This window comes from Crocodylus siamensis, chromosome 3 (genome assembly GCF_052110815.1).
Source record: "Crocodylus siamensis isolate JL-2025a chromosome 3, ASM5211081v1, whole genome shotgun sequence".
Classification (NCBI taxonomy): Eukaryota; Metazoa; Chordata; order Crocodylia; family Crocodylidae; genus Crocodylus; species Crocodylus siamensis.
Genome location: NC_143397.1, coordinates 116,043,360 through 116,063,891, shown reverse-complemented (window position 1 = coordinate 116,063,891; position 20,532 = coordinate 116,043,360). Strand labels below are relative to the sequence as shown.

The window sequence follows — 20,532 nt, the reverse complement described above, 5'->3', positions numbered from 1 at the left end:
ATGTATGCACTATGTTCTCTATTCTCCAATTTGATAGATTCATTAACAGTACTCACTATTGGACCTGGGAGTTTATGGGCCATTTCTTTCAGAATTCTGGGATGGAGAATTACACAGGGAATCATTCCCCTTCCTAGAGTATTACATCTTTCTATCATCGATATTCTAGCATTGCAAATTACACATAGAGGTCACATTACAAATTACACATAGAGTAAAAAGCAGCAGTGATTTTTTTACATGGTATTGGTGCATTTCGGAATAAAACACAGAGAAAGCTTAGTTTCTCCAAAGCATTTCAAAGTGACTGGGTGTCTAGATTAAGCTGGTGTCATACAAAATGTTTCCACCAATTCAGTGAATTAGGTCAGAACAGAGATTGCATTCTTGGAAAGTTAACCAAATGGAGCAATTCTCAGTGTGTCTGTGGGAGGAATGTAGCTCTCTTCCTTTGTTAGGTGGCAGCAGCTTTCTCAGAATAATAGCTATTTTCCAGAACTGCTGTATGTTTTAAGCACTCTTATTGTGTTTCAGGTGTGCATTAGAGAGGCTGATCCATGATGCTGCAATATTACTGTAATTTTCTCAAAACATGTAAATGAAAGCTGACCTATGGAGGTCCCTTCCAGCTGTACTTCTTGTAGGGTGTTGGACTAGATATGCTTTGAGGTCACTTCCAACCCTGTTGTTTTGTGATTTCCAACTGATGAGCTCCCATGTTTCTGTAGAAGCTCATATTACTCCCCAGTGCACGACCTTGGGCTTTGTACTAAGTAATTTCATCTGTGAGAATGTGCAAACCAAACGGCTTTGTTTTTTCAGTCACAACCTGAAGTGCTTTTTTTTGTACCATGGCTTCCCTATGGTGTAAAACAGGGGTGTCAATCTCATCTGACCCTGTGGGCTGGATGAGTGGCACAGGACTGGTCCACAGGTGGGATCAGGCCAGCGGACCCCCCACCCACCCATATGCCTAATCCAGAACACATGGCACCTGCCTGGGCTGGTCTGAGCAGGTGCTGCGTGCAGTGCAGCCTGGCACACAGCCCCAGCAAGCACCATGGGTGGCACGCATTGCAGGCACTGAGCATAGGGCTGGTATAGTGCAGCAGGGTCTGGATTATGGGGCTGCACAGGCCACATCCAGCCTGAAGGCCATATGTTTGACACCCATGGTATAAAAGAACCTAAATATCTTGGCTTTTCCATGTTACTTGTTGGTTAAGACTAGGCCACAAGTGGAGGTGGTTTACTACACACAGATTGGCTGTAGCTGTCAATGGTATCCCAGGTTTTGATAATCACTGATTGTGATGAAATTTAGCATACGGGATCTAAAACAACAGCTGGTGTTGCATAAGAGATGTCAGACACTTGGTACAATACTGTAAGCTTTGGTACCTATAAGTAATCCTTGTGTTAATAGAGGTAGGATCAGGCTCAGAGTGATGTCACAGGTTACCTTTAAACTGTCATAAAGGCACTTAAAACAGGATCATTCTCCCATTAAAGGTTGTTAACCCATGCTAAATACCCTCTAAATGTTGTAAAGCGATGCCAGGTCAAACATGGGTTCTTCAATGCATTTTACCCAGGTTGTTCCAGGGTATCGTTAGTCTGCTCTGGGGAGATAAAATGCTCTATTTTGATTTCTGCAGCATCCCAAGATGCACCATCCCCAGCCCTTCCCACTCCTTTGCTCCTTGGGCAAGCTTTCAATCCTGAACTCTACTGTCCAGGGGGTGGTGTTGACTGCTCCTGCTCCCTAGGGTGTGCAATCCCAGCACACCCTGACAGCACTGAACACCCAGGTACAGCTCATCAGTTTGCTGCTTGCCAAGGAAGGGGGTTGAATTCCCTCTGCATTCAGCTGGTTGGCTGCTGATACAAGGGGAGTGGTTAAAAATCTAATTAACTGCTAATGAGCATAGGCAATTGATGTTCAGCCTTAGGCAACCATCTCCATCCTCACCTATCGCTCCTCTACCCACTGCTACTAGCCACTGTGCTATGACTCAGTTTCCCCTTCCCCATGGTATTCAATTGAACTGAACTGCTATTCATCTGAAATGGCACTGCCAGCACCTCTCTTAGCCAACCCATGCAGTGAGCCTGCTGGGTCTCAGCTCTGCCCTGATGTGAAAAATAAGCTAACTCACCCCAATCCCAATTCAGTGAAACATATGCAAAAATGTGGTGCTTTTTATTTTAATTCTTTATTTCACTTCTTTCTGCTTCTTCCCTCTTGCCTGTTCACTTCATATAGTTTTTTTTTTCCAAGATTATTCCACTCATAGCTCCAGCTGGCTCCTGCTTGCTGCACAGTGAAAGAAGCCACAGCCCCTATGGTGGTTTCTCCACCTCCAAACTACAGGCCAACCTACCCCAGAGAATGGATAGGGTTTTGGCTCCTGTCCACATCCCTGCTCACCAGGGCTTCTAGTGCCAAGTCACAGTTATGCAGGTCTGAGATGGCATTAAGTCTTAACCCAGGGGTGGGCAACTGTTTGGGTCGGAGGGCCACTAAAGGAGTTTTGGTGAGTTGTCATGAGCTGGGCCAGTACCCTGTCCCCACCCCACCGCGCTGGGTCAGCGTCCTGCCCACAACAGCTCACCAAAACTCCCTAAGTGGCTCTGCTCTGTGTTTGCCTGGGTGGGTAGGCAGGGCCAGGGTGAGGTTGGGATTTCTGGGTGGTGACAGTGCAGGGCTGGGGCCCAGGGCAAAGCAGTGATCTTCTCCCCCCCATGCCTCTGCGATGGACACTAGTTCTGCAGGAGGGGTGTTTGGGGAGCAGATTGCAGGGCCCCTGCACCGTGCCATCACCACCCAGCAATCCCACGGTTTCCATGGAGACTGACTCGGAACAGCACGGGCAGGCAGGGTGTGCAGCTAGGCGGATTGGATGGGGTCGCAGGTAAGCGGAGAGCAGTATCTGGGAGTGGGACAGGGCAAGGCTGGAGCCAGGGCCAGGGCCGGGGCTGAAGCAGGGATGTGCAAATGGTAGCTCACGGTTTTGCCCTGGGCCTCAGTGCTGCGTGGTCACCGCCCCATGATCCCGATCCTAGCAGGAGCCTCACCCATGGCCCCGTCCCTTCTGCCTAGCCAAGCATGCCCCGCCCATGCGGGTCTTGGGTTGGTCTCAATGGAGGTCCCACCCACTGCTCTGTCCGGCCAGGGGTGCCTGTGCAGTGGGGTTGGGTCTGGTGGTGGCTGCTGCAGCCAGAAGGAGGTGCCACTGCCAGGAAGTGAGTCAGGTCACTCCAATGCCCTGCCCACCTTGTACCTGGGGTCCGCGGGACTGGCCGCATGGGCCATGGCCTGTGCTGCCCCTCGTGCCTGGGCTAGGCAGGTCTGATTACCAGGGGTAGTAATTGTCAGAATGTTTTACCTGACTGAGCTGATGTCTACCGCTAGTTATGCTACTGTAACGTCCTGTCCCTTGGTGCTTTCAAAACAGTTCTTTGTGGGCCATGTGCATTGTGCTTTGATGCGTCTGGCTAGAATCTACCAACCTGAACTAACTTAAGCGACTTTAAATCTGGACGATTCTTTGATCTGTACTTTGCCTTTCATTGATTTGGGGGTGGGGGGTGAGGAGGCAATCCTTTCTGCAATATGCTAATGGATTGTTTCTGAGGTACATCATCACATTTACTGTTTATTGCTCAGGTGATCAGGGTTGAAAACGTTTGAGTTGAGAATGCTTTTCAAACATGCTGTTTCATCATTTTTGGCTTATCTTATTGTATACAGAGTGCACAAATACGATTTGTATTAGGAGGTTCATTCCAACAACAGATGCGTAAAATTATACGATTGTTCCCATCAATCTGTGTTCTAGCACAATTTCCCGTCTGATATTATAATTCATACTTTTGACCACTTGAAAATTAGCCAAATGTCTGTAGTGCCATTGTCTTTTTCGGCTCCGCATATATCTACTTCTGAATTCATTTTTTCTCTTATTGCATGTTGCCTTATTATTGTTGCTATCTGGCATGAGAAATTCACATGAAAGAAAATGAACTGGGGCCTATGGCTAGTCAGGAAGCTGGCCCTATGAACAAAAGAGCTCTCTGGTAACTTATGAACTATATTGTGGCAACTTTACCTGTAAATTTAACCTATAAAATCTTAGAGCAAGCCAGTATGCTTAATGCACAATATATGACAAAGTTTTTGGTGACTTTGTTTTCCTTTCTTTCTCAGTGGAAACCATATTTTCCAGGGTCTGGCAGCTGGAATAGCAGTGAATGAGAATGGAAGAGGCCAAATAATAGGTATGAAAACACCTTTGTTGTGAGTAATAGACAATACTTCTTAATGAACTTTGGGCTTCTAAGTGTTATTTCACTGCATCTCTGTTGCCAAGGTGTTTCTTTCATAATCTGAGTGGGTGCAGTTCTTAGCTGATATAATTTCACAGGAGTCCATCTTATAACTGGCTCTCAGTCAATATAGCAGTAAAGCAGGTTGCGAACTGGTGCGTTCTGTAGCCGAAATTGTCCTCCTCTTGTCTCATACACTGTTGTCTGTGGAGCTGAGGTAGGGAATCAGTGTACAATGTGAACTGTATTTTACTCCCATAATTTTTGGTTAGTAGTGAGGGCCAGTTTACTTAATGTTATTCTCCTTCATTGGCATCACAGAGTGATTTCCCCAGAAGTCACATATATGAGTGAAGGAAGGACATTAATTATGTAGAACTGGTGATAATATTAAGTGCAATTAAGCTGTTGAATACATCACTGCCCTCCATTTGGAATTACAGGCAGAAGCCTGGAGCTGTGCTTAGTTATACTAATTGAATTTTTTCTGTCATTACATAGGACTAGATTATCATTGTCACCCTATTTTCCACCAAAACAGTAAATACAGGCTCTCTGACATTCATTTAAACAAATACATCTTTTTCCAAAAAAGAATAATCGCCCTTAAGAGAAGGTGAATTATTAATGTATACGCAGCCTCAAAAGATGGTTGTAGTGTGGCACATATAACACTTAAGTTCATTCTTTTTTTGTTATAAGCCTTTCTGAAGAAAAATGATCTGTCCTACTTTTGCTTTTCTTGTGTTTTCTTTTTCTGTGCCATGTCTATGTCGTGCTAGGCTGGCACCCTTATGTGATGCGGTAAAGAATAGTACGAGTGAATAGAATAGTATTCATGAGAGAAATTTTGTTATCCAGCTGTGTAAATGGCCTTTTTTATATTTATGCACAGTTTGCAACTCTGTTACTCTTGCAGGGTGGAGAGGTAAGTATATATATGTATATTGTCATGTGCAGTAAGCTACACATTGGCCAGGCAGGTACACAGCTATGTACATAGACTCAGAACACACACCCAAGTCACAAAATTGTTGCCAGACAAAAATAGAAGGAGGGAGACATCCTGTTTGTGATCCAGCTTAAATAGTTGAATAGTTCAGGCACTTCCCAGGAAATGGAAAACCTGGTTTTAGGCCCCTGTTATCCACCAGGGGGCTTGACTATGCATCTTTTTGACCTTTGTATGCTAATCACCAAGCCATAGGTCAAGCACTGTTCAGTCTGTCTCCATCCTTCCTTTTAATGCTGGACCTAAAGGCAACCAAGACAGGGCCAGGAGGAAAAGAACAAGCTGAAGGGTGTGTGGTTCAGTGAGATGGCTGCACCCTTGCTCCTACTAGGGAAAAAAAAAGCTCCCCTGGTGTAGTGCTAAATAACAGGTGCAGTGGCTTAGCTTCAAAAGCAGCACTGGAGAAAAGCCTGGAGAATGCTTGACCTGCGAAGTCAAGGAGTTGTAGGTTTAGGTCTCCTCTGGGCAAGGAGTGCCTAGAACCTGGAGTTTTTGGTTCATGGGTGAATGCTCTAGCTACTCAGCTGTCAAGTTCTACTCATTTTTTTCCAGGACTTATACTCAAGTAAGTGTATATGTAGCTGTATATGTACCCAGCTAGTTCCTAGTCTCCTGTGCATCCTCAGCTTATGAATACAGACTTATATATAAGTCCATGCTGTAGTGATATAGAACTGCAACTGTGCCTAGGTGCCAAAAGTGCTACTTGCATGACTGGGTAAGTGCCATATAGGTGCACAAAGGTTATAGAATTCCTCCTTTAGTATCCAGTCTTGCAACCCCAGTAAAAAATTTCACTGCCTTCACCTACAGGAAATTCAGGCCATTTATATAGGATAAAAGAAGAGAAGAAATTGTTAGCCTAGAACCAATGGTGTTGGAAGTCCTGGCCTCCCTTAAGTCAGTCAAAATTATGCCACTGTCTTTAGGGGAGCCAGGACTTCACCAGATTTGTTCTGCATTACTCTCCCAGCTGTGCCACTGACATGGGTCTGTGCAGAGTGATGTTTGCCTGCACCATTTACACACATTCCCAAGGGTGGTCTGGTTTTCCTTGTGCTCCTGTTCCAAACAAGCATTTTGCACTGCTTTTCAGGAAGAGCCTAGAGTTCTCCAGCACTAATTGTGACTGTAAAATGCCTGCTTTTTAGCAGCTAAACCCCCTGGTGTATGGGCTGTGATTGTGAATAGGATGCAGCCACTGTCTTTTTAGTGACCTTCTCTGGTAATGTTCCCTCTGTTCTATGTCAGAAAACGTCATTCGGGAGAATCAGTGGGGCGGGGCAGACATCCGGCGTGGCGGCGACCCCGTGCTGAGGAACAACCTGATCTGCTGTGGTTACTCAGATGGAGTGGTGGTGGGAGAGCGTGGGAAGGGGCTTATCGAGGGAAACACCATTTATGGTAAGAAGCTAGAAATATGGGGAATATGATGGAATCTTCTCCCCTTCCTTCCCTGAGCTTCCCTGTTCCCTGCTGCTTTTGGCTTAGTTAGCCATCTACCATTGGCTTCTGTGCTAAGCAAAGCCAGTGGAGGCTGGTTAGTAATTAATTCTAGTTCCTTGCTTCTCTGCCTCATGACAGGGAAGAGCAGCTGGGAGGCTACTCTAACTGATGCCAGCTGTCTATGGAGATTGTGGCCCAGCTGGAGGTAGCTACTCCATCTGGTGCTGTCTATCTCTGACCCAGCCCCCATATAAGGTTGGGGGTTTCCAATGGAGGAGATACAGGTGTCAGCTCTAGAATTTGTGTATTCCTGGACTCTTCTTCACTGCATTCAGGAGACTGCAACAAGTCTTCTCTCCTTATGCAGCCTTGTGACCCTGAAGTCAGACATGAAGTTGGTAGAAAATCCACCCCAATCTATAGGATTGTGTGTCCATGTGATAGAGGTAGGAGTGCACTGAAGAAGATTCAAAACAGCCCCCAATGGTTGTATCTTCGCTTACACTGATGCTGTGGCATTCATCTGTCAAGGTTTGGAAATGTTTGGGGAAAGACCCTGACTGCATAGAGCTGAGAGCAGTAGGACAGAGGGCCAGCAGTGGCCTCATTCAGTTCAAGCCAGGGGATGTCTTGGAACAAGTGTCTTTAGAGATCTGTAACATGACATACAAATTCATAGGAGAGGAAGGGAAACTCAGCTGAGTACAGCATCCCCAACCCTGTCTGAAAGAAAAGGGAGAGAATATCATAAGAGCTGGCTTGTGAGGCTTGTTTACACAGAAACATCACAGCAGTGACTGAGGGTATGCCGTCATCATGCCCCAGCATGTCTGGGGAGAGGAACACCTTTGCCCACCTGCTCCTGCTTGCATGCACCAAATCTAGAAGAGAAGCTCGTCTGGTGGTGCCCCCTGAAGTCAGCCAGATACTGAGGTTTAAAAGGCAGTCATGGGGGACACTGCCAGGATGGCCTCACTGCTCCATGTTTGAGTGCTGTGCTTGGGGCAGTGCAGGGACCTCCCTCCTACGTGGAATAGATGCACTCTGAAACCTTGCTCCAGCAGATCAAAATGAAAATGGCTTATGGGCCACTTTGCTGAAGGCCCTTCTGTACATTGCAAGGAAAGGCACAGAATGTACATGTCCCATATTCACATCTGTGGGAGCCCCACTGTTGATTTCCACGGCTTTGGATCAGTCCTTAAGGGAAGAGGCAAGCAAGGATACAGCAGTGAAAGATGCATCTAAGGGGAGGAAAGATGCCAAGTCCCTAGGTAGAGGTCAGTGAAAGGGAGGGAAGTGCTTGCTCTGCAGGAGGGAAAGGGAGCACTGGTCTGGCTTTTGGCACATCAGATGGAGCAAAGGTAGTAGCTGGATGTGTATGTAGTGTGAGGTTGCTTTCTTTAGATCTCTCAGTGGAATTAGCCTTCTGTACAATGTGTTCGTGTTTGTGTGTGTGTGAGAGAGAGAGAAAGAGAGAGAACATCATGCTGGGCTTGACCTGATAGCTGTCCCAGATCAGAGTTTGTGACAGTGCAGAAAAGCTGTAGGGATAAAGGACTGGCTTAGACCTGGGCTAATCCCCTGGTTTATGTGCAAGCAGAATTTGGACTCCAGCCTGTCAGCTTTCTTCCTAATGCATTTTAACATGAGACTGTTTTAGCCAACAAGCACTGTGTCTGATAGGATCCTGCAGAGCCCTAAATCCTGAGCCTGCTACAGTGTGAGAGCTCTCAACTCCTGGGGAATCCAAGGGGCGGAGGCCACTCTGTCCTGCCCAGAGCTGTGCCCTAAGTCTTGAAGCTGTTCTGGCACTGGGAATCCAGGAGAAGCCTGAACTGAGGGGGCCCTGTGGCCTTTGGCTGCCCAGTGCTCTCACTAGCTAGGCATGGAGGTGCTGGGCCAGCTCACACCCAGCACTGGCATTGCATGAGACCCAGGTCTCACAGGTGCTGGCAAAAGTTAAGCCACACCAAAGGTGCTTCACCTGCATATATGCTGCGTATCTCTTAACAAGAGACACTTTGGGTCTGACCTCTGCAATGTGGGAGCAGCAGCCATCATTCAGCTTTGTTCCTTGTGCACTTTGGCCCACTGCCAATTCCACAACCCATCCCCCTCTCAGCTCATCAGCTTCCCACATGCTCCCCTTGTTTTTCCCGGGTTGCGTATTGTGCTGCGGGCCCATACAGCAGACTGTGAAGAAGATGCAGAGACCTTGGCAGCAACATAGTTTCAACTTTCTCTGCAGCCATAGCCAGCCTGGACCTGGACCCTGGCTTGGGGCAAACTTGGGGAGCCTGTGGGGCCATCCTCGCTGTCATTATCTGCCCCCAGCTCTCTGAGACCCTTTCTGGACCAGTTCTCCAGTGGTGAACTGAGACACATCATGCTCTAGTGGCTTACCCAGAGAGCTGGAAACAAAACCCAGATCTCCACAGCCCCAACGCAGTGCATTAACCACAAGGCTAAGGTCATGTGTGTAGAAGACTCCAAATTCATTGCCTCCAGCTCCCAAATACTTAGGTTAGAAATTCAGGTTCTGATTTAGTTATCTTAGTCCCTCTAAAATTAGATGCTGGAAAGAAATGTGAGACTGCGCTGGTGATCAGGTCTGCAAGGGGAGGTACCCTTTTTGTTGTGGATCTCAAAATCCAGAGTTGCTCCCAAATCCTCCTTTTACTGAACTGTTGTGGCTCGTGCCTCTGGCCATCTAGAGCATCAGCAGGGGCCCTTTGCACCACATGGCATTGCCCTGAGGCTTGGCAGTGCCCCTCCAGGGCCACTGGATCATCCCTTGTAAAAGCAACTACAGTGAGGTAGTGCCTACGCCTTCCTCACAATCTGCCAATGTGCATGTTCCACGCTGTAGACCACTGTCGTGAGGAGAAGGCAGAGATTGTGTGCTGGAGCCGGGGACTTAAATATCTGTGCTGGCTGGTCCTGCCTTTGGAAGCCTCCCTCTCAGGATGTGTGTCTGTTCAAAGGTAGCAGCAAATCACCAAGTGAGAGAAGCACCACTGAGGTGCATCCTTTCCCACCTTGGCAGCATCCCCGCAAGGTTATTACAGCAGTATATTTTATTGTGTCTTTCTACTGCCATTGGTTTGGTATTACATGATTTACAAAGGGACTCGCCCCCACCCCATTAGCTTGACAGTGTATAATGAGGGGAACAGAGGGGAGCAATGTCTCAGCAGGGGGTGGTTGTGTGTGTGTGTGGGGGGCAGGAATAAATCACCTGTGTCTTCAGAACATGTAAGGAAGCCCTTGCATAAAGGCCAGTGGGAGACATCTTTGCATGCACATAAATAACTGTGAGGAAGGAACAGAGCTGGTGCAAGGCAGGAGATGGCATGGATGACCCTAGGTGGGAGCAGCTGGGTAGCTCTACTGTCCTAGGGCATTCCCCAGCCAGGGCGATGCCCAGAGATCATTAGGATGTGGATTACAGAACACCTGTGCCAGCACATCTGCACTAAGGAAAAAGGGAGTTATCGCTGTTGGTATTAGGAGAGCAGTTGGAAGCCCTAGTTGACCTTGTCAGGCTAGACAGTAAGAGCACTGAAATTAGTGGGAGCAGGCACAAAACTCTCTTCTAAAAATCTGGCCTCAAAGATGCACATGTTGCAGGGAAGCCCCAGGGCCTGAACACATGTAGCAAAGAAGTGGTAGCAGAAGGAGAGGGCCTTAATTCAGCTCTAGGGATAGCTCATGGCTGCCCACAGTCATCCCACATACTGGCAGGAGGTCCCAGCATGGGAACCATCACTTCTGAGTTCCAGTCCAGTTGGCACCACCTTCCCCAGAATTCTCCTTGGCTCTGTAGTACAAGTGTACATGGTAAGCTCTTCAGGACAGGGACAGTAAGTCTATGCAGTGCCCAGTGCAATGGGGCCCCAGTCTTGACTGGGGTTTGTGGGTGGTGCTGCAGTGCAGGTCTGACCAAGGGATTGCTTTCATTCTGCAGGCAACAAGGGCTGTGGTGTGTGGATAATGGCATCCAGCCTCCCTCACATCACCAACAACCAAATTGGGCACAACAGCATCTATGGGGTGGCAGTGTTTTGCCGCAAAGATGACGCCAATGACTATCTTGCCAACCAAGGAGGCAATGAGAGCTTCAATGATGAGGGGGAAGCTGCCATCTGGGAGAATGACCTGGACAGTGAGGATGAGCGCTTTGCCTCCCGACGGCTTATCAGTGTGGCACTGGTAGAGTCAAACAGCATCAACCACAATGGAGGTGAGTATGGTGGGCCCTGATGCTAGACCTGTCTCTACTACGCTACAGGCACAGACCAGAGGCCAAATCAGTGCTCATGACATTCCAGCAGAGCAAAGATGTGATGCAATCCATTGCTCTTTACCCCAGTTCGTGTACTAGGTCAAACTTGTTCATGGTCCTTCACAAAACAGTCCAGGTAAGATGGAGGAGAGTGATGGCAAATGGGTGTAGCAGCCTGGTCCACCAGGCAGAACAGACAGGTTCAAACTCCAAACTGGAATGGCTGGATGTTGCCCAATTCTGCAGCCATTTTGTGACATCTGCCAGGCTTCGTCTCTGGAAATGTACCCATTCCAACCACTCTGTGTCGAGCTCTGATACTCCCCTGAAAGGGTGGAGTGTGGGAAAGGAGGGGGTGGCTGGCACACCTTTTGCTCTAGCTCCAGATGTCAGCTGAATAACTTACAAAGAGCATCGTAAGTGGGTAAAAGCGCTACCTTGCAGCTCCTCTGTGTTGCAGTGTAGTTGGGGAGGCCAGTGGGATTGCCAGACTTTGAGGAACACAAAAAAGACAAACCTGATCACCCTTTAGGTTGAGTCTAGAGGGCATCATTGTGTCTGTTCAAACCCAGAACTTAAGATCAGGCTGCTCCTCCCTAGCACATAGGATGTAGACTTTAGTGGGAGTTACAAACCTACCCTGAGGGGAGAACAGAGCCAAGGGCACAAAGCAATGAAAAAGAAAGAGAAGGAAAAGGCCACACAGTTCCTTATGAACCTTAACCCCTGAGTTTAATACATTTCTAGTTGCCAGTGAGGATGCCCAGAGGAAGGACTACATGTCCCAAGCCCTTCTCTTCCCTTCTGTGACTCTTGCTTCTTACACAGCAAGGAGGGAAAATTCAAAGGTTGTAACTGTAAGAGCATTAACATGTCACCAATGTCAGTGTGGTTTATTCCCCTGCTGCAGCCTTATCTTTCATGAACATAATGCCTCCCATCCCAGAAGATCAGACAGCACATGCTTCGTGGGCTAAATCTGGCTTGGTATTACACTAGGACAGGGGTGTTCAAGACCTGGTCCGCAGGCCAGATCCAGCTTGTGGTGCCATGTCATCCACAGGGCTCCCCACAGGTCTAGAAATTCGGTGCCGAGGCAGCAGTGCTGTCACTTCCCTGCTGCCAGATTTCTGGCTCCATGGAGAGCTCCTGGTCCTGCATGCTGAATAGGGTGCCCTCTCCCAGTACACAGGGTCGGGTGGGGACAGTGCTGGGCCTCAGCACCCAATCCATGTGTGGGGGGCCTGGAGGGGATGGTGCTGGGCCCTCGAGATCAAATTCTGGGGTGCATGGGATGGAGAGGGGGTGGTGCTGATCCTTCAGAATTAATCCTGGTACACAGGGCAGGGAGGGGGCAGTGCCAGGCTCCAAATCCTGATCTAGCCTGGCCTGACCACTCATGTGGCCCATGGGGCCAAAATGTGGAGCACCCAAGCACTGGGGCAGTGGCACTGGTGTTATTAGCATTGCAGCCGTATAGGCTGAGCAGAATTCGATCCTCCTTTCTTCAGTCTGTGGGGTGGGTTGCCAGGTGGCTGCACCAGCTTCTAGTGGTACTCCCCGACAGTTTTCTGTGCCAAGAAGCATCATGGCCAAGTGAATACAGCACTAGTGTGGGATGTGAGAGAGCTGGGTTCTGTTCCCAGCTCTGCTAATGTCATGTTGGATGAGTTGGGGCATGTCACTTCACTTCTGTGTGCCTCCATCTGCAACAGGGGAATAATGAACCCAAATTCCGCAATCTACACATCAAAGTGCTATGTAAGAGCTGAGTAGGGAGGAGTGAGAAAATCCCGTGTGTGGTCAAAGGCTCCCGGGTACACTTTCCACCATAATGAAGCTCCTACAGTGGTCACAGGATCTTGAAAAGTGCCACCTGCTGACCCAGCCCTCCCAAAGACTGACCTGGCCCAGGCTTCCTAGGCTTGTGAGGTATGGGTAGGGTAGAGCTACCGACTCTGTTGGGATGTATTAGGGCAACTGTGAAGCCCTTCCTTGCTCATTCAGGATGTCCTGAGATGAAGGTAGCATTGCCTGGTTGAAGCCCAGATTCGGCTGCCAGGCAAATTTGTTTTTGAAAGCCATGGACTAGGTTTGTACCTTTTCTTGCAGCTGCTGGGCTGTACATCAAGAGCAGTGAAGCACTGAACATCATTGCCAATGCCATCCATGCCAACCAGGACAGTGGAGTCACGGTCTTTCAGAGCACCCAGCTCACCCGAATAGCAAACAACAGCATCTCCTGCAACAGCCTCGGGGGCATCCTTGTGGAAACAGAGTGCAGAGTGGAGCTCCGTGGCAACGGGATATATGACAATAGCAGCCATGGCATTGCCTGCAAGGGGGATGGGGTCATTGTTGAAAATGACATCATAGGCAATCTTGGGTGTGGCCTCAAGTTGTTACAGACAGCAGACATGAAGGTGCGTGTTCTAACCAATGTGGGGGATGGGCTACTCATTTCACAGGGCACGGGTACACGTGGAAGATGTCTGCTCTTATGCATGCGTTGGAGCAGACTCCATTAATCACTTAAGTGCGCTAATTAGCTTACTCCAGCAGCCTCTGTGTTATATGTATTTGTCATCCTCGTGTTTCAAAATGACATTGGGGCACTTTAACTAAAGCTTGTGGAATGAGCTTTAGATGAAGCATCCTCACCACCATTCTGAATACACATGATGCTGAGGGTGCTGTAATTAGAGTGGCTCTTGGAGCTGCTGTAATGAAAGCCCTCCCTCCTCACCTCCACCCCAGAGCACTTGTAAACACACCCACAGATGCCAACTGAAGTCATGCCAGAGCAGGGAAAATAGCAAGTGTCCCTCTCACAGGAATGGCCTGAAGTTGGCAGGCTCTTATGATGTCCCTTGTGACATCACTGAGATAATCCAAGAGAAACTACAGCATTACACATTTCCCATCCCTTTGGTTGTGATTTATCAAACCTACAGCTGGCGTTGCTCATGCCCAGTATAGATACCAGTTAAGAGACATGTACCTAGGAGATTGTTTCCTGAATCTCTGGGCTGCCACATGGTTGTAATAGTACCATAGATCCCAAACTGCCTCAGAAATAGGGTGGCCATCATAGAGGACAGTCTGATTGTTCTCTGTCCTCTGTTGGTACGAAACCCGATGCCTTTATAAAGGTGTTGGGTTTCATACCAACAGAGGACAGAGTAGCAGAAAACCAGAGTATCCTGTATGATGGCCACCCTACTCAGGAAGGAAGTCAGGCCTGTTATCCCCATGTGGGAACTGAGGCACAGAACAAGGATGTGGCTCACCAGAGCTCACTTAGCAGACCAGAGGTGAAACTAAGTCTCCTGAGTCCCAGGTCAGTGCTCTGTCTACTAGGCCACACTTAGTAATTAGTAACTCATTTGTCATTCCAATACTGACTTTATATTTGTGCAAAAACATTTCTGGCTTTTCCCCCTAGGAGCTAGTACTGTGATAATTCCTAGGATGTGACATGCAGTTATTTCTTCAGTAAGAAGCCCTTTTTCCATGAAAGAGCAGTTCCAGTCAATAGTGACTGAGGTGGGCAGCACTTTGCTTGTCCTTGGCAAAGACCAGCTTCCTTCTCACCTTCCCGCTTTCATTAGCTAGTGCAGGGGTCAGCAATGTTTTTAAAAATTTCCACAACCTCACCTTGCAAGATGTTGGTGCACCAGGGCAGACAGCAGGGGAGCTATGAGGGACCTGATCCCTGTGGCAGCACTGTCCCAGCCCCTTCCCCGCCGTCCAACCTGAGGCTAACATGCCAAGCAAGATGCCATCATGTGCCACACTCTGGCAATGGGGTTGCCTGTCCCTGAGCTAGTGTTTCCGCTGCTTTTAGTGTGTCTAGGCCAGGGAGCCACCAGCCCTACCAGAAGCCAAATGCAGCCCAAGAAGCTCTAACATATGGTTAGCACTTGGCTTCACTACATTTATATGCCTGAAGGCAGCTGCAGACCTTAACATGCATTGTTCTGTGTCAGCCTGGACAGCCAGGCTACATGGATCAGTGTAGCATTGTGTGATGAGACTTCCAGCCACTACAGCCTGTATCGTTGTATTAAAGCAGGAGGAGCAGCATTTGCTTTGACTTTTTTTTGCAAATTACATGCAAAGGCCCTGCCAGCTCCTGGACAGTTGCCAATGTTATTTTGAGGATCAAAGTAATCTTCACTCTCATTATTGATGGGATATAGCCATCATGCTCTTCAAAAGGCCCCAGAAATAAGGATGCAGCAAGCCTCACAGGCTATTCAGGTGGTTACTGTCTTGGTTCTACCCATGAGCAAAAAAACCCTTTGAAAAACATTCTGATCAAGAAAATAGTTTAAAAAGTTAAATAAGACTTATGGAGACCCCAGTGCCAGGACTCCCCAGCCCCCTGCTCACCCTGAAGAAGCTGGTGAGAATTCAGACAGCAGAGGTCCAGTGGGAGACACTTATGGAAACCCCAGTCCTACTTGCTGCTCCTGTTTCTCATTCATGCACTGGCTGGGATCCTTTACCCGTCCAAGAGGAGCCTGAGAACAAGTAAGCAGTTTATCTAGTCATGTGCAAGAAGAGTGACAGCAATAGGAGCTACTGCTCACACAAGTTGCGTTCTGGGACTGATTTCTGAAGCAGGCAAGGGGTGCTAGGGCACAGACAGGCTTGGGTTTGTTGAGAGTGGTGATGTTTAAACCTACCTTCAAACTGCTTTAATAAACGAGAAGCAACAGTGAGTGTGTGGAAGGAGTGACTGTCTTGTGTAGTGCAGAATTGTTTAGCTGAGGCCTAAGTCTATGCTAGAACTTTCTTCTGGCATAGCAATGTCAAGGTATTACAACTCCAAACTGATGCAACCAGGCCAGGAAACCCTCTGGTGCAGAAGCAGTTACATCAGCCAAAAGGGGCTCCTACTGGCTTTGGCTCCAGTTGTTTGGGGAGGTGGCTTAACTATACAGGCAGAAAAACTCCCGCTGCTGTACTCCATGTGTCCAACAGGGAACACTACTGTCCCAGTTGCACCGCACCTGCACAGCTACAGCAACAGGCTCCATGATGTAGACAAGACCAAAAGATTTAAAATAGTGCAGCTTTGCTTAGGTAGATTGGTTCTATTGGGGCCATTGACCTGCGGTTCATCCACTCATCTAAGCCCCTTTGTCATTTTTGCCCAATCCAGGAAGATGCTTGTGTTTAGGCTTAATGTCAAGTACATGCTTCAGTGCTTTGTTGAATCGGAACTGCAGATGCTAAACAATCATGAGGTTTTTATTTCATGCTGACAATAGGCCAGAGACAAGGTGCCAGAGACAACTGCAGCAGTTAGCTCATTCAAATATGCCCCAGGCCACACAGTCCACCATCCTTGTTCTCTCATTGGGATTTTCTTTTTCTTTTCCCCAGGTAACCAAGAACAGGATCCAGGCATTGCAGGATTATGGGATCTTGATACTTGACCAAACCAAGGGTCTGGTGCAGGATAACCTGATTTACCAAGGAAAGTCCAAAAAAACCATTTTGCAGCAGGTGTCAAATGCAGAAGATTGTATTGTCCAGAACAACAAGCTTCTCACCTTCAAGAGAAAGTAAGCCACTGACATGACATGGTGGTTAGAATGAGCCTACAACCCAGAAGAACCCCTCCCCGTTCTGGGGACCCCCAGAAAACCATAAGCCTGTTTCATTTCCCTGTGTCTTATCTTGTTGAGGCAGCTATCTGCAGACACAAAGCATCTCAGAGATTGTAGGATCAACTTGCAGCACTAATTGGAGCAAGGAACCTTTGCAAAGAAGTCTGGGTAATGGAAAGAAAGGCAAATCTAATTGGTTCTCTTGCCTGGGAAGCCACCCTCTCCATTGGGGACAGGACAGCCAAATGAGAGGCCTGACATTCTTGTTCCCATGCTAGGAAACCAGGCACTCTTCCACTGGCTCTCCCCGAGAGATATCTGATCATAGGGAGGGCTAGCACATTCCCAGACATAGGTACTACTTTGTTTTCTGTGGTCTGTGAGTGAGAACTGCAGGGGGGAGATGCACATTTCAGAGCAAGGGTGTCAGAGAGTGGTCAAGAAATACGGGGTGGAACTGTTGGTTCCCTGTGGGTGCCATGTTGTGAGCAGGGAGTTCCTTAAATGCTAGGAACAGGTTTCTCCATTGCCAGTCCCAGGGGCTGTATCACTTTTGTTACCTTGAATGAGCAAAAGTATGTCCATTTTTCACCCTGGCAGTTTCCAGGGTCTCTCTTGAGTATCTGTCTATGACAGCAGTAGCACTACCATGGGATTGCTAGATCAGCTTGACATGCAGGGAATTGTGAGAAAAGTCTTGTGTCTGAGAAACCCCAGGACACACTGCCACAGTGGGAAGTGGCTAAGAAACTGATGTTAGATGGCTCTCATTCTGATACTTGGGGCAGATGTTAGGGAGATGTCCAACACCTCTCCCAACTATACAGTTGATCCAATGAAAGATAACACCAAAAAAAAATTGCTTCTCCCATATTTCCTAGACCATCACGGTCATAACACCACTACAGATTCACTTGGAAAGGCTGAGGCTTTTGACAGAGTCCTCCAAAAGGACTCTGGAGTTCCAGATTGCTCTCCTGACCATGATCTGAAACAGGCCAGTTCCAATTAGCCACTGCTCATGAAGGTATCATGTAACCTTTGGAGAGAGATTACAGACTGAGGTATCTGATGGTTTGTCTCTGATGGGCTACAGCACAAAGCCCTAAGAGAGATCAAGTACTACCCGTATTTCGCTCTGAGCTGCTACTTGTCAGCCCAGTGAGCCTGTGTGAATTAGAGTCCTCAGAGGCTGGGTCTGTTGCTTTCCATTGTTTCAAGGCAAAAGAAAACAAACATTTGGTGGAAGGTGGAAATTTGATGGGATTGGGACTGTTCCAGGTATTTGTTCATTAAAATCTCCCAAGGCCAAATCTACACTGCAAAGTTTTGTTGGCAGAGCTCCTTTTGCAAGTATATATAGTGGATCCCCCCTAGGGCTTTTGGCCAGTACAGCTATATTGGGAAGGCATTTGTAGTATAAATAGAATCTCAGTCAACAGCTACGATTAAACCCTCAGCAGCTTTTATTTCATCCCAGGACAGACCTGTTCTTCCATGTAACAAGTTTAGCCTGGGTTACTATATAGATTGATTCCCTGTCACAGCTTACCTTCCCCTATGCCATCCCATCCCTGATGCTGGCATGCACTGGTAAGAACTGTCCAAAAATAGCAAACAAAATTACAACAACAGTTTTGAAGTCACATCCCTCAGCTTCCTTTTTTTTCAAAGTTTGAAACACCACTGAAATCCCAACATTCCTTGCATTTTTGTCTTGCTGCTTAAATGGAACAGAGTATAGATGGTGAAATTTGCATACACTTGATCAAGTAGTTTTCTAAGTTTGTGCTTTAGTTGAAATGAAATATTTTGACAATTTTTCCTCTAGAAATAGTCAAATTCATAAGAGAACTGTCTCCCGGGGGGGGGGGGTTGTAAATGGAGGTCTGCCACTGGCTGAACACAGAATCCTTCCATATTTCCTGACTGCATCCCAGGTAATGAACACTTGTGGGATGTTTTTCTGTCCCCCCCAGGTCTGACATTGCATGGACTCTGGAGAACCCTCCAGCACGACCTCACATTGAAGTAACAGCCCGAGGAGTCTCAAGAGCAACAAACAGCCAGCGCGTTACAACCATGACAACTAGGATTGCAGCGAGGGTGGATGGGGGGTGCCACAACAATGGGAGCATCTTCTGTACTATTCTTTGATTCCCACAAGGGTTTTCTCAAGTGTCTTTTTTAGAGACCAGGCCAGGAAGCTTATTCTGTGGGAGGAGGAAGAGGATTTTGCTCTGTGCTCTTCATTTTAACCTCCTTGTTTTTATCACTCAACAATTTGGCTGCTGATGGAGCTCATAGTGCATTCCTATCAGGAACAGCAGGGAGACCTTGCCATCAGCTCTTCTTTTCTATTTGACCTGTGGGATCACTCCTATGACAATTGCCAGGCAGATCAGTTGCCCTGAATAAAGCTCAGTAATGCCAATGTGTAGCTGTTTGATGGGTCTGGCTTACTGTCTCCTCAGTAGCCTCATGATGAAGCTTGGAGTAAACTGGTTTTTTCCCCCAAAGAACTGGAACTGTTCCCCAGCACAGAAAGAAAGACTTGATCGTGAGGACAAGAATGAAAGCTGTTTGCTACTTCTTAAAGTCTTGAATTGATTTGAAGCCCGTGGCAATGCAGGACAGAAACCAAACAACAAAAAAGTAGGCAGGATTTTTATTTGATTATTTGGATTTTCTAAATCTAAAAAGTACATGTTTGAGACCCTCACAGTGCAGAGCTGCTTTGTCAACAGCCACCTGTATTTGCAACAGAAGTGTAGGGTTTTAGAAACTGAAATTGTGTCCTGTGTGATCTGGTTTATCTACAGGGAATAATAACTGCTTATAACAGTTCTGAATTGTAGCATAAGATTTGTTCTTGGCCTTTCTGATGTACCTATGTCTAGATGTTAGCTGAGTCCTAACACTGGAGATGACAAGATCTGGACTGATGCTAACATGGCAGTGAACAAAGTGGAGCAATCAGAATAAAATTAGGTCCTCTTAATCATTAGGAGTCATCCACGATAAGGAACTGGTCACGGTAGTCAGGAAAGTGATTCCATGACTGGTCCCCCTTCAGCCAATATTGCTACCAGCTAGTACAGATGTGATGTTGTCCACCCTGTTTTCTAGAATTTCTTGAGACTTCTCAAGTCAATGTATCAATGTCCTGACAAATGGATCCCAAAGTTCTTTTGCAAGGATGAAATGAGGGCAGATGGTTCAGCTGGTAGATCATAGTAACTAAAGAAAGGGAAACTGGGAAACAAACCATGTCTAGTGCTGTATCTTCGAAAGTGAAAAATCCTGTGCCCCGAGCCTGGGTTCAGATGGAGATTGCCTATATAAAATCCAGGTGTGACATCTGTGCTTGGAAGTCGGTCACCTTCTGTGTGAAGGCCTTGCAGTGTGCCTCCCTAATACTGTTACAATTTAGGGAGAGTAGTGAGGTAGTAAGAAATTTCTGCTGCCTGCTGCAGTATGTCAGAGTTGCAGAGTTTGCTCTTTCATACTTTTTACCTTCTGCCAGATCGTCAGCTGATGTGAACTAGGATCAATCCATTGGCTTCACTGGATTTACACCAGCTGTGGGACTGAACCCTTCTCTTCAGGGGAGTTCCTGCTGGCTGTTTCTTACCCATCTCGCTTTCTGTCACTTACAGCACATACCAGACCCTTGGCAGCTACCAGGTGATGTTTCTCTGTTGACATCCCTATGGCCATTGTAATCAGCTGAGGGTCTAACCCTGGGTTATTTTTTAAAGAAAAACCTTTGATTTGTGTAAGAACTTTTGTAATAAAAAATGTATATGACAAAAATAAACGCTATATTTTAAAAG

At 47.3% G+C, this 20,532-nt stretch overlaps 1 protein-coding gene across 3 annotated transcripts in view; it reads left to right on the top strand.

Moving 5' to 3' along the window:
• FBXO10 (F-box protein 10) overlaps window positions 1-20,532 on the top strand; it is a 65,944-nt gene extending 45,412 nt beyond the window's left edge. Inside the window, exons 6-11 of one of the 3 annotated variants that reach the window (XM_090039068.1) lie at window positions 4,211-4,281; window positions 6,593-6,745; window positions 10,758-11,033; window positions 13,188-13,498; window positions 16,470-16,651; window positions 18,676-20,532. In XM_090039068.1, coding sequence (XP_089895194.1) covers window positions 4,211-4,281; window positions 6,593-6,745; window positions 10,758-11,033; window positions 13,188-13,498; window positions 16,470-16,651; window positions 18,676-18,853 — 1,171 coding nt within the window. In that variant the 3' untranslated portion in view covers window positions 18,854-20,532. The remainder of the gene's footprint in view (window positions 1-4,210; window positions 4,282-6,592; window positions 6,746-10,757; window positions 11,034-13,187; window positions 13,499-16,469; window positions 16,652-18,675) is intronic. The other 2 variants (XM_090039067.1, XM_090039069.1) reach the window with 2 other exon arrangements.